The sequence below is a fragment of the Alligator mississippiensis genome, chromosome 3 (genome assembly GCF_030867095.1).
Source record: "Alligator mississippiensis isolate rAllMis1 chromosome 3, rAllMis1, whole genome shotgun sequence".
Lineage (NCBI taxonomy): Eukaryota > Metazoa > Chordata > Crocodylia > Alligatoridae > Alligator > Alligator mississippiensis.
In genome coordinates, this window is record NC_081826.1 from 254,068,561 (window position 1) to 254,081,433 (window position 12,873).

At 43.4% G+C, this 12,873-nt stretch overlaps 1 protein-coding gene across 1 annotated transcript in view; it reads right to left on the bottom strand.

The window, feature by feature from the left end:
• Positions 1-12,873, bottom strand: part of ANKRD31 (ankyrin repeat domain 31) — a 164,489-nt gene that overhangs the window by 15,997 nt on the left and 135,619 nt on the right. The window contains exons 22-23 of the mRNA XM_059723549.1: positions 10,717-10,857; positions 9,235-9,331 (exon numbers count right to left, since the gene is read on the bottom strand). Coding sequence (XP_059579532.1) covers positions 9,235-9,331; positions 10,717-10,857 — 238 coding nt within the window. The remainder of the gene's footprint in view (positions 1-9,234; positions 9,332-10,716; positions 10,858-12,873) is intronic.

Here is a 12,873-nt window from a genome sequence, read left to right on the forward strand (position 1 = left end):
TAGACTAGAATCTGCTTTTGGTTACACTGATGTAATCTGGATTAATTTCAAGGGAGTTAACTGAATTATGTGTAGAAGAGGTAGATTTATCCAATAGTGTCTCAAACAGTTTACAGTCTGAAGGCTTGTTTCTGAAACTACTACAAATACATATTACCAAGAGTAGTACTTACCGCTGAGAGTTCCAAAACTCTAGGAGGAATAGAAAGGACTGTTGATTAAAAAATTCTAATGGAAATAATTCTTTTAAACATTTTGCAACGTCTGAAATACTGTGCTAATGCATAAGGACCAGAAAATAAAACAGACTAGAAAAAATAATGAAAACATGAAACAGACTCCTATTTTTTCAAGTTAAGTGAAGTTCAGAAAGTAAACTTCTGGAAAGCTAAATAAATGCAACTGAGTTTTGCACAGAGAAGGAAGGGTAACTTTACTTGGCGCACAGAAGAGGGAGGCAATGGTGTTACAGAAGTGTAACCACCTGGATCTTAGTAAACAAACTCCAAAGGAATAATAAAGAGGGGCTTAATCTGTCTGTGGGCTATATGGAATCTCCCTACATTTATAAAAGCCTCATTTAGGGGTCTCAGTGAGAGGGTGGTTTCCAGAAACTTTTCCCTAGCTGGGGTTTTCCTTCCTAGTATACTTTCCATTGCTTTGTTTTGATTTTTTACCCTTTTCTCCTAGCAAATGTTTTATCTCTGAGCATAAAAACAGATAAGCTTTTTATTGGAACTGAACATAAAAGGATTGGGACCTATAACCTGGAGATGTGGAAATTGAGTTGGCAGTTATATTTCCTAAGGATTTTGGTACCTGCTAAGAAGTTCCCTTTTGTTTCAGAATCCCAACTGAATATGCTGAAGATAAAATATTTTTGTGAGTTTTAAAGTGATATATTTTTATGATATCATTCAGGGGTTTTTTTGTTTTTGCTTATGTGAAACAGCACTTCTGCTGGAACTGCCTCAATCATGGAACTGCTGAATTTATGTGTGCCCTACCTGTAGACAATTTAGGTGCTCAAATCCTCTGGCAGTGAGGGTCATGATAGCAATTATAAAGTTAAACAGACTTATAACTGAAGACTGCTTTTCAAGAAACTTGTGCTATTTCCCAGAAATGAGAAAAAGCTACTAATCAAATTGTACAAAAAATTCAAGAGCAACTCCTCACCCATTCAGTTTTCTTACCTTCCAGTAAAAGGTTGGACCTATCCTTACCTGCATGACTTTCTCTCTTGGGTAGTGTTTCCCCAGTTCTCTTTCTTCTCTACCCAAGCTGGCAACGTTCCATGTTTGCAATGAAAGTTTCACTCAGAAAGCAGCCTTAGTATAAACCAGACAAGGTTCCTTGGGTGAATCTGATATCTTTCATTGGAGCAACCCAAATATTTGGAAAATAATTATTAAGCAAGCTTTTGCGTTCAAAAACCTTTTGTCAGGCTAAGGAAGTTTCAGCAGTTGATGTATGCTCTTCCTGGATGGAGTGAAAAGTAAAAAAACTACTATCCAGGAAGAGCACACACCAGCTGCTGAAACTTCCTTAGCCTGACGAAGGGTTTTTGAACCTGAAAGCTTGCTTAATAATTATTTTCCAATTATTTGGGTTGGTCTAATAAAAGATATCAGATTCACCCAAGGAACCTTGTCTGCCTATGTCCTTAGACCAACATGGCTACAACCTACACCCCTGTTAGTATAAATCAGAGGTTCTCAGCCTTTTCAGACTCGAAGCATCCCTCAATAGACTTGAAGTACCCCTTGCCAGCTTCTAGTTTTCTCTCTTTTTTTGAATACAGAAAAATAATACAGTAATTCTTCTGTTGCAAAGAACTCAGGAGGACCACAACAGGTTAGAATGTTTTTAATACTACAGATTCCTATTTGAAAACACTGGGTGCATCCAGACGAGCATGCATGTGCCTCTTGCGGCATCTCAAACCAGTTTGAGATGCCACAAGAGTTACGCTGAAAATGAAAAAATGTTCCCCATGCTCCATATTTGTAGCGCAGGCTCTAAATTTGATACCTGGATTTCCAGGTACCAAAAAAAAAAACCAGCCCAGAAAAAATTGGGGCAGGGCATGGTTCTCCAGCATGCCCTGAGGCATGCCGGGGTTTTGGATCTCCAGAGATGCTCTGGCCAGAGCATCTGTATGGTGCCTCTGCTGCCCTAGCATGCCACGTACGTGTGTGGGGAGGCAAGCAGGAGTGGTGCAAGGCGGCATGACCCAGGTGCTGTCTCTGGTAAGTAGGAACTGGGGGTGGGAGGTTGTGGGGGTGGGGTTTGTGGGGGTGGGTCCCCCACAGGGCCCACAGCCCCCATCACGGCAGCAGTGGCCATCGGGCCCCCAGAGCCCACTGCATCCAGAGCCCCCAGTGGTACAGTGCAGCCTCAGCCACCTCAGACCTGGCACCAATTGTGCCACTTGTCACAAGTCCACCCTGGCGTGGCCTTCAGGCAGCAGTGGGGCTGCTCAGGCTGTCACCTGGGGCCTGGCACTACTCTTGGGGACCGCGTGTTGCACCAGGTCGGGTTCTGCCTCCACAGGTTGCATAAGGCCCATGGATATAGGACCCAGCCTGGTGCAACATGCACTCCCTGCGAGTGACGCCAGGTCCCAGGTGACAGCCCAAGCAGCCCTGGTGCTGCCTGAAGGCACATAGCCCTGTGCCAAATCCACGACAAGTGGCACAGGCAGTGCTGGGTTTGAGGTGACTGGGGCCGCATCGCGCCACTGGAGGCTCTGGCTGCAGTGGGCCCTGAGGGCCTGACAACTGCTGTTGCTGGGGGGAGGTGCTGTGAGCCCTGCTGCAGGGGGTTGGGCCCTGCAGGGGGGATCTGTGGCCCTGTGGGGGGATCTGTGGGTCCTGTGGGAGGGGGTAGTTCATGAGCTGCACGGGGGAGCTGCACCCTGCAGGGGCCAGGGGACCCACCTGTTCTGAGCAGCCCCCCTACATGGCCTCCCCACACCCACAGTTGCCCCACAATCCACTCACAAACCCCACACTCCCAAGACACCCCCACAAACCCCTCACCCACATACCTGGCTCTATGGGTTACGAGTGAAGGGACTGGGGTGGAAGGGGAGGGACAGGCTGTGGGTTGAGAGTGAGGGGCAAGGGCAGGGGCAGGGCACTGTCGTATCAGTGCTGCTCAGCACCGTACATCCTGGTGAGTGAAGGGGTAGGGGCAGCTCTGACTTTTCTATGACAAAACCCCAAAAGCAAATGCCAAAGTGTATAGATATTTAGGCTTTATTTTATGATGATGATGGAGGCAACTGGTGGGCTTCCAAATGGCTTTAAACTTGTAAATATATCAATAAAACATTGCCTAACTGATCTGTCTATATGTAGTGGTGTTTCATTTTAATAGCAGAAGAACACAATTTCAGGTATTTTAATGAGAGAATTTGGGTTTCTTATCAGAGAATTTGCAATTTTTAAACAGGGAACACCAGGATCTCTGCTGGTGAAACAACTGACAAGATCCAGGCAGAGGAGCCTGTCCAGTGCTAGCTCTGGGGACCCAGCTGGAGGGCAGATGAGGTGGCTGACCTCTTGGCCCCAAATGGCCAAAAGGACACGCTTTGACAGTTCAAAGTGGGCTACAGCAAGAAACACATCTTCTGGGTGATAGCTGCCCAAATGGCAAAGCAGGGGCACCCTATCTGGGTCTGGCAGGCATGCAGCCAGGGGGCTGCAGGTTCAAGGGGGTGGATGCTGTTGCAGATGGCAGCAGGTCACAGTCAGGCAGCAGCTCCCACTGCCAGACTGCTGCAACAGGTAGAGGGTACAGGGACAAATCCAGGTTAGGGCTGCTTCAGCGGTCCAGCTGGCACAAGAGGTAGTGTCCCAAGATACCAACTGGCTGGGCCTCAGAAGCTCCTGAGGGCAAGTAGCCCTGAGTTGCTCACCAGAGCTGGTTCTTATATTGCTGGGGCCAGCAGAGGGCAGGATTGTTTACTGCTGGGGCCAGTACAGGTGCTGTCCCCAGCCTCTAGTTCCCTCTGGCTGCAGATCCAGGAGGAGCTGGGCAGGGTCATTTTGCCCCTGGTGGTACAACTTCACCCACACCAAAGTGCGTGTCCAGGCACATGTGCTGAGGCAAAAATCCCCGGCACAAATTTGTGCCACTCCTTTTGAGCTGCTGCAAGCACACATGCCCACTGGGTTTATCTTGTGAATCATGTTTGTACACCTAACAGTGCTAATATGGCATGGCACCCTGGCTGAAAATCACTGGTATAAATTATATGAGAGCTTTGTTATTTGGCTCAAAATAAACATAAATACACAGGATTACATATAGTGGCAAAACACTGCTTTCACTTAGATTTATGCAACACTACCAAAGCCAATGGTTCACCTCATATCACAGATCTGAACTGGCATAGAGATAAAAATTCTGAGCCAGACCCACACCCAGCTGTGGCAATTCAGAGCAACATACTATTTTGAACGCCACCCCCCACCCCACACACACACACAAGTTCTAAGGCCTGTCACAAAATAAAAGTCTGTGAGGGCTGCTCTAATCCACATAAATCAACTAATGGTCCCAGAGTCTCTTCCAGCATCTGAGGATCTCCAGGGCACAAGCACCACATTAGGCATGCCCTCTTCTGCAGACCCTCCTCTTGCAGTGGTAGCCTACGTACTTACTATGCTTACATGCATACTACATGTATTATTATAATCTCATTTTCTTTCAAGCCATTCTGGAATATACAAATGACAAATTTGTTTCCTTTTCTGACATAGGCATCAGCTCTGACTTTCCTAACACCAAATATTGTTTGTTTGCTCCCCGGCACCTGTTTGCTGGTGAATATTAAGCCTTTATGCAGCTCTTCAGTCTGATGAATATAATACATTCTCAGATACAAAACTGAATTTCAGTTTGCATTCCTGCAAGCAGCTAGCCTGGAATTTTTCTTTACCATTTTAAGGCTTAGAACCTAATTCAGATCTGAACAATTTCATGCTGACATAAGTGGTGACAGCAAAGTTACACCAGCATGACAGCAGAAACAGAATCTGATTCGTAGAATCATAAAAATGTAGGGTTGGAAGGGACCTCAGGAGGTCATCTAGTCCAACCCCCTGCTCAAAGGAGGATCATCCCTAACTCTATCATTCCAGTCAGGGCATTACCAAGTCAAGTCTTTAAAACCTTCAAAGATGGAGACTCTACAACCTCTCTGGGTAACCTGTTCCCATGCTTTACTTCCCTCCTAATTAGAAACATTTTCTTAATATCTAACCTAAACTTCCCTTGCTGCAACTTGAAACCATTTCTTCTTGTTCTGTCATCTGCCACAAATGAGAACAGAGTCTACATCCACTACTTAGGTTGAGTAGTTCTTGCTCATCTGTGAAGTCCCAATAAAGTGAGACTACTCCCTAAAAGCCATTTAGTTCTGGTAAGGACTAGAGAAGTGGGCTGCCAGTAGATCAATAATACCACTTATAGGCCTGATTCTATACTTAGAACAGCATTGTAAAGAGCCAGCCCCTCAGGCTTCAAGGAGACCACACAGGTACAAAGGTCCACCTGCATATTTCTCAGGATCAAGGTCTTGGAAGCCATTATACTTGTGAAGTGACACATGTAAAAACACCTGGACCATGTCTGCACTAAGTAAAGGAAAGATGTGTCCTTGACCGGTTAAGTCAAATTAAAATGCTTGAGTTAGGAATTCAACTTTCTTAGGGAAGGTATTGCATTACCATTGCCTTTGCCCAATAGTTTCTGGTTTATTTTTCTTGCACTATGGAAAAATGTACTTACATATTGCTATATATAAATATGTTTGCAATACTTCACTTTTTGAGTACTTCACTTAATTGAATGCAACACTCATTTTAATGGTTTAATGTTCAGTTTTCAAACTTCAAAAATTGTGACTAAACCTAGTACACCAGGAGCTGAGCCACCAAAGATATGTTACCTAAATCAAATTAAACCTTAAAAAATTGATTTGTAACCCCCCATGAAGGAAACAAAAGAAAAGTGATTACAAAAAGCATCTCTGTTTTTGTGTGTTCTAAAGTACTGGATTCATTAAGTATAAACACAGATTGCAGCTCCTTTGCCTGGAAGTCCACCTACTAAGGCATGCTTTGGAAAAGCGTAGAGGTTTCATCTGAGAGCTTGTGGTTTGCGGCTAACCAGAGGATTATAGTTCCAAGAGCAAGTGCAGAAGATTCTTTTCTCAGTACTCCATATCTGGTTCTAATGGGCAGGAAGAAACAGCTAACAAAACACCAGCTGGTAAAAGAAAGCTCTGCAGAAGCATTGTCAAGAAATAAGAGCAATCCTTTTTTGCATTTTGAATATTTAAATACAAATTGTGTCAAAGCTTATTAATGAAAATAGTTGAATACTATGGCCCTAAAGGGGACAAAGGGCTAGATCTAAAGGAGAGATATAGGTCACTTGTACACATGATGGGAGTTTTGTCCCCTAAATTAAAATGGTGTTTTTTTAATTGCAACAATTAAAAACCCATTGTTTCAATTTAGGGGCTTCCATAACTGTTAGGGCAAGGGGCTCGATCCTTCTTTTTTTCCCCACGGAACCTACCCATGTCTCCTGCAGCTGGTGTAAGGGCTGAGTGATGCCTGAGCTGCCGGGGTCCCAGTCCTACTTTCTGCAGCAGTGGTGCCCCCCGGGACTGCCCAGGTGGGCTGCTAGCAAGCAGGTGGATCAGGCTGGGTGCTACCTCTGAGCTGGGTCAGCACCTGCCTGCTAGCAGCCCACCTGGGTGGCCCCGAGGGGCACTGCCACTGTGAAAGGAAGGACTGGGGGCCTCTGCAGCTCAGGGCCTGCCAGCAGTACGTCTCCCTCCAGGGGAGAGGCAGGTAGGCTTCGCAGAAGGAAAAAAAAAAAAAGGATCAGGCTCCGTGCCACTTTTTTTTCTTTTTTCTGGCAAAGACTGCCTACACAAGCTGCCACCAGGCCACACAGCCCCTGAGCTGCGGAGGCCTGGTCCTTCCCTCCACGGTATCAGCACCCCTCAGAACTTCCTGGGTGGGGTGCTAGCTGTGCAGGTGCTGCCCTGGCTCACATGCAGGACCTGCCAGATCCAGCTCTTCCTCGAGGTCTGTACCCTGGAAGCCTGGGGAGCAGGCTTCCTGTGCATGGGCTCAGGGAAAAGTTGGATCCAGAGGGTGCTGCCTGTGAACTGGGGCAGCATTCGCGCAGCTAGCACCCCTCCCAGGTAACCCAGAGGGGTGCTGCCCCTGTGGAGAGAAGGACCAAGCCCACCCCCCCGTCTCCTCCCCACAAAAAAGCTCAGGGGCTGCGTGGTCCAGCAGCAGCTCGTGCAGGCAGGCTCCACTGGCAAAAAAAAAAAGCAGTGAGGGGCCTGATCCTTTTCTTTTTTTTTTCTGTGTACTCTGCCCACCTCTCCCGAAGCCAGGGGGTGAGCTGCCAGTGAGCTGTGGGGGGCCTTGGTCCTTCCCTCCGTGGCAGTAGCACCCCCTAGGGCTGCCGAGCAGGCTACTAGTGGGCAGGTGCTGCCCTAGATTGGAGGCAGCACCCAGCCCAATCTAACTCTTTCTCAAGCCTGAGCTGGGGGCAGCACCTGCCCACTAGCAGCCCATCTGGGTGGCCCCAGGGTGCATCGCTGCTGTGGAAGGATGGACTGGGGCTTGCCACAGCTCAGGGGCTGCTCAGACTGCTGACAGCTCGCCCCTCAGCTGCAAGAGATGCAGGCAAGCTCTGAGGGAAAAAAAAAAGGATTGGGCCCCTCGCCACTTCTGCCTTCAGCCCACCTCTCCTGCAGTGGGGTGGGGAGAGGTGGGGAGAGGCAGGCCAAGCTGGGAAAAGGCTGCAGTGTTACAAATAGCTACATTGCAAACTAAACTACATGTGGATGTGGTTTAGTCTGCAATGTAACAAACTCTTTTAAATCATGTAAAACCCCTGCATGTGTATAGCATGACACAATTAAACCACAAAACACAGCAATTTTCATTATGTGTACAAGTGCCTCAGGCACCTACCATGGGACTTGTGGATTTTGTACAAATTGCAATCTTCAAACTGCTCAACTTCTGCCTAACCCTGGAGGCACTGAAGTAGTATAGGTGCCTTAGTTTTTGACTTTACAGTAAGGGTGACCAGAATCTGGAATGGGCTTCCAAGGGAGGTGGTGCTCTCCCCTACCTTGGGTCTCTTTAAGAGGAGACTGAACAAACACCTGGCTGGGGTCATCTGACTACTGCACAGTCAGCATCATGAAAAAGCCTTTTGGTGGTGCTACTGCACAGTAACTCCAGTTACTACACAGTCATTTAGTACTTTTTTATACAGGTACTAAACGACTGCACAGTCAGCATCCTGTGTAGAAGCAGCCACTGAGAATGTAATCACATGGACATATTAACACATGTTTTTCAAGCAAAACAAACTTATTTGGTGGATACTCGGGCTCATTTGTACTTCCTGTCACAAGCCCAGTGAATTGTGAATTATAAACAGCTTTAAAAATAAGGCATAGATATCATGACTTACAGCAGCCTGGTGATTAGAGGACTCTCCTGAGAGATGGAAGACCTAGGTTTGAATCCCTTTAGGCAAAGGAAACTGAACTTAAGTCTCCCTGTTTCTGTGTGGACTCAAGTTTCATTGAGAAATGATGGAATTTAGGTTCCTACATGTGCCCAAGTTTGAAAATGAAACTTAAGCTCCTAAGTCACTTAAGTGCCTTTGAAAATGTTGCCTAGTGCTACCTAATTCAATTAATAAACTTGGTTTTAGTTCTTGTTCTTATTCATTTTTAGACAGTAAAGAAACACTAGTTATTCTGTTGGGCACAAGAATATTTACCAAATAGGTTTATTTCTTTTTCCTGAAAAGCATGTTTTAATATGCACATACAACTACATTCCAAGCTTGTATACCTGAGCATAGAGCACAACAAACAACTGCTACATTGATTATTGAGATCGTTGCTTCTACTATATACTAAATACATTTAAGATAAAATTATCTAACATCCAACACATTCAAAAATATTCTCTCTACCACATTGCCATGGGCCAGGATAGAAAGCAGCATCTCTAAATATTTTTTTCAAGCCTACTATCTGCAATGAATATAATTCCTGAAACAAACCAGGAAGGGGGTGAATAAACTGTGGAAATTTCAGCACATTAAAAACCACTTTCTGCTACTTCCAACCAAAGTGGAAACTATGTTTAAGTCTGTACATACCAGAAGGCTCTTTTAGTTGTGATGTTACTTCTGGTTTGTTAGGAACAGATGCTTCTTCAACCAGAATTTTTGACAGCTCTGTCCCAAGGTATGCAACCTGTGTACAAACAACTCTATATGAATAACTGGTTCTTTTCTTTTACTTTGTATTTTTTGTCATAAGAGACATCAGGTGTCTTTCATAACTAATATGTATGGGCCTCATTTGTATATGTTATTTCTTCCTTCAAGTGCATATTTACACCCAGTTTTGTACAGATACACTCATGTAAACCTTAGATACATTATATTATTATTTTTCCCATCTGCAGTTGAGCATGTCTCATTTGAACGCCAGCTTAATTGGATTTGTACTACATGGGGGACCCAAGTTCAGATCTCAAATAAAATCAGCTTGTAAGCAGGAAATTTGGGACAGGTTGCAACTTCAAGCAGAGAGTCATTATTTTGTCTTCTTTCTCTGTGGAAATACTTAGCTACTGAGGTGTTGCCAAGTTTCTCAGAATCCAAGCAACTTGTCTCCTGCTCTTCTTTATTAGCACCGTCCAGAAGTTGTAAAAGTATGTGAGGAACAACAATAAGGTGTGGGAAAGTGAAAGAGTCAGTGTTTAGGGGGCAAGTGTAGATTCAGGACACACTGAAACTACCATTGAATAAAGTGCAAAGGGCATACTTGTCAACATCAGCTCTGCTGTAACCTCCCTCACAAAATAAACTGAACAAATAACTGTTAAAAAAAGTACCAAAACATAAACTCTCTATTGAAATCTGCATTTCAGTTACGTTAAGACAAAGAAAATGCACAACATAAATAAAAAGGAAAGAAAAATATTTTTAAAGTAGAACCAAATTCTATAACATTTTAATCCCAAATATTATAACAATTATTATTAAATGAGTTCAATGAATAGTCAAGAGAATAAAAACTGGGCAACTGAAGGGATAAAGATATGTGTTGTCAGATTAAAACATTTTATTTTTTGACACCTATTTAGCTAACCATTTCCTTACACCATTAATTAAAGAATCACTATAGGTCTGCTCTGCAATGTACAACCCTTTTAAGAGGAGCAAACAGGCATGAAATATGAATGCCCTGATGCCAATGAAGAGCAAAAAAATAGACTGAGGCAGCCATGAAGATATCAGCTGCACCCAAAGTGCTGAGAGAAGTTAAAATGCCAACTCTTATAGACAGCAGAAGTACAATGCACTTTTAAAAATACAAGGAAAAGCTGAAAAGAATGCTGAGGGTAAAAGACTAATTAAGTTGTTGAGGAATTTCTAGGACAAAGGTGCTTAAGGGGACTTCTCAGATGTCTGGTACCTTATGGTTTAGAACCTTTACATTACAGGAGTTTCCAACTGATTGCAAAGCTAGATGCATAGATCCTAGAGTGACAATCTGCTAAGATGAGGATCTTTAGAGGAAAGAATTCCAAAGCTCCTAACAGATGTTTTTAGGGATAACAATGGACCTACCTTATTCCACGCATATTTCCAGCTCACAGAAATATCGTTTCCTAGTAGTGCTTTGACCCACTGAACAGGATTTCCATGAATTCTGTTTCCACTGGTCTGGATTCTGCCATCTCGCAAAAGAGTGGCCTTATGACTGAAGTCCTAAACATGAAAAATAAGAAATGAATTAAGGTTACTAAATTAACAAATCACAATGAATACCTTTAAAATTAAAAAAAAATGTATAAGGTCTTTCACCTGAAAAAAATTCATCTAGTTCCTTTTGCAACTTTTCTTTATTCAAAATGTTTCCAAGAAATGAATAGCATGATTATAAACTGAAATATGTAAAATATGTTTACTTACCCTATAAAACTGTTCTTATTTGAAAGGTTTTGGGCACACACCCCTACATATCTACAAGGAAGGGGTAATGGAATTGCAACCTGTGCACAGGAGTCAACACTACTTATGCAGTTGGGAAATTACCATTTAGGTGCCCAAAAGTAAACAGAATTCTTCCCTTGGTCTACACACAGACTCCACTTTAAGTATGAATGAATGAGCCCTGTTTATGTGAGATTGGATTCTTTTTAATAGCAGTGCCCCTCAGGGCTAGGTTCATCCTGCATATACTTGTGGCCTGTGCTGCTCAGGGTATAAGGACTTTATCTGCAGTTGAAACCATCTACAGCAACCTTTAGAGCTCATAGGTTATAGACATGGCCCCATTGTACACTGGATTCATTTCAAATAACAATCTCATATACATGGGTTACTTGCATGCCTAAAGTGGTACCTAGGTGGACAACAGTTAAAGAGTTTGGACACATGGCTTATTTACATAGTGTATCTCATCTTTAAACCAGTATAAACATGGAGCAGACACATGATGTAAACCCCCATCCCAGTATAACTTACTTGAATCTGGTGCTGAATTACTTCAGGAATGCAAGGTTAAAATATATCAATGTAAGTTACACCTATGTAAGTTTTGTGCATCTGCAGCCACCTGCAAGCAGCCATTTGCTGTAGGCCAGGGGCAAGCAATTATTTCAGGTAGAGAGCTGTTTGCCGAGTTTTGACAAGCTGTTGAGGGCTGCATGGGTAGCTCTGCCCCTTGACAGGTGCCCTGTGCTGCTGCCCTCCCCCCCCAATCACCATCTTGGGATGGAAGTCTCACCCCCTAACCCCTGACCTTTGCCACCAGAAGTCCCTCCCCTTGCCCCCGGAAGTACTCCTTTCAGGAAGGGGTTTTGCCATCTCAGAACCAGAAAAATATCAAATAATATTCTAAAAAGTGAACATCTAAAATATTAATTAATTTGATTTCAAAAAATATTTTTGTGCTGGTTTACATGTGTTTCTGTAGTATACACAAAGGTGATCAGTAAGTATCTGTAAGTAGCAGCAGAAACACCAGTGCACCTAATCAAAACCCCCAGTTTTACTTGTCATCACTGTCCAATGCTTCAGAGAAAAGTGGAAAAAAAACCCCAAACCCCAGAATCCAGTAAGAATTCATGTGGGGAAAAGATTTCCTTCTTGGCCCCTGCAGGTAACTTGCAGAAGTTCTGAAGTATGGGACTGACAGATACCTACCACATTGCAAGTTACCTCTGTGTTCCAAATACCAATGTAAGTCCACATATCGCACATGCTGACTACTAAACCAAGAGCTTTCTATTTTATCATACTATTCCTCCCATAAACTTACTGTGTATGGTATTAAAGCTATTCAGGTTCTTTGTCCCTAATGTCTTGTTTAGATGACCATTCCAAAACTTCATTCCTCTGACAGTAATAAATATTCTAATTCCTGATCCAAACTTGTTCATAACTAGTTTTTGTACTAGCATTGTTCTTCAGCCTAAAAAGTTCACATTCCTTACAAATTCTGTGGTATGAAGAACATTAAAACACATAATGCAAATATATTCAAATCAACATTTGCAAGAGATACCAGTGAGAATATTTTTAAAAAATAGGGGATTTGACAGTCTTTATAGTATACAGTGTTAATTAAAAGAGAGATTGTAAATATTTTTGCTCTAATGCTACTAATAGAGCATGATCTTGCAAACATTTATGCAGGTGAATTAACTTGTTTATGCAAGCATTCCAGTGTAGTTAACATGCAGCAATTCATAGCACTTAATTATAGTGTAGTACAGTTCT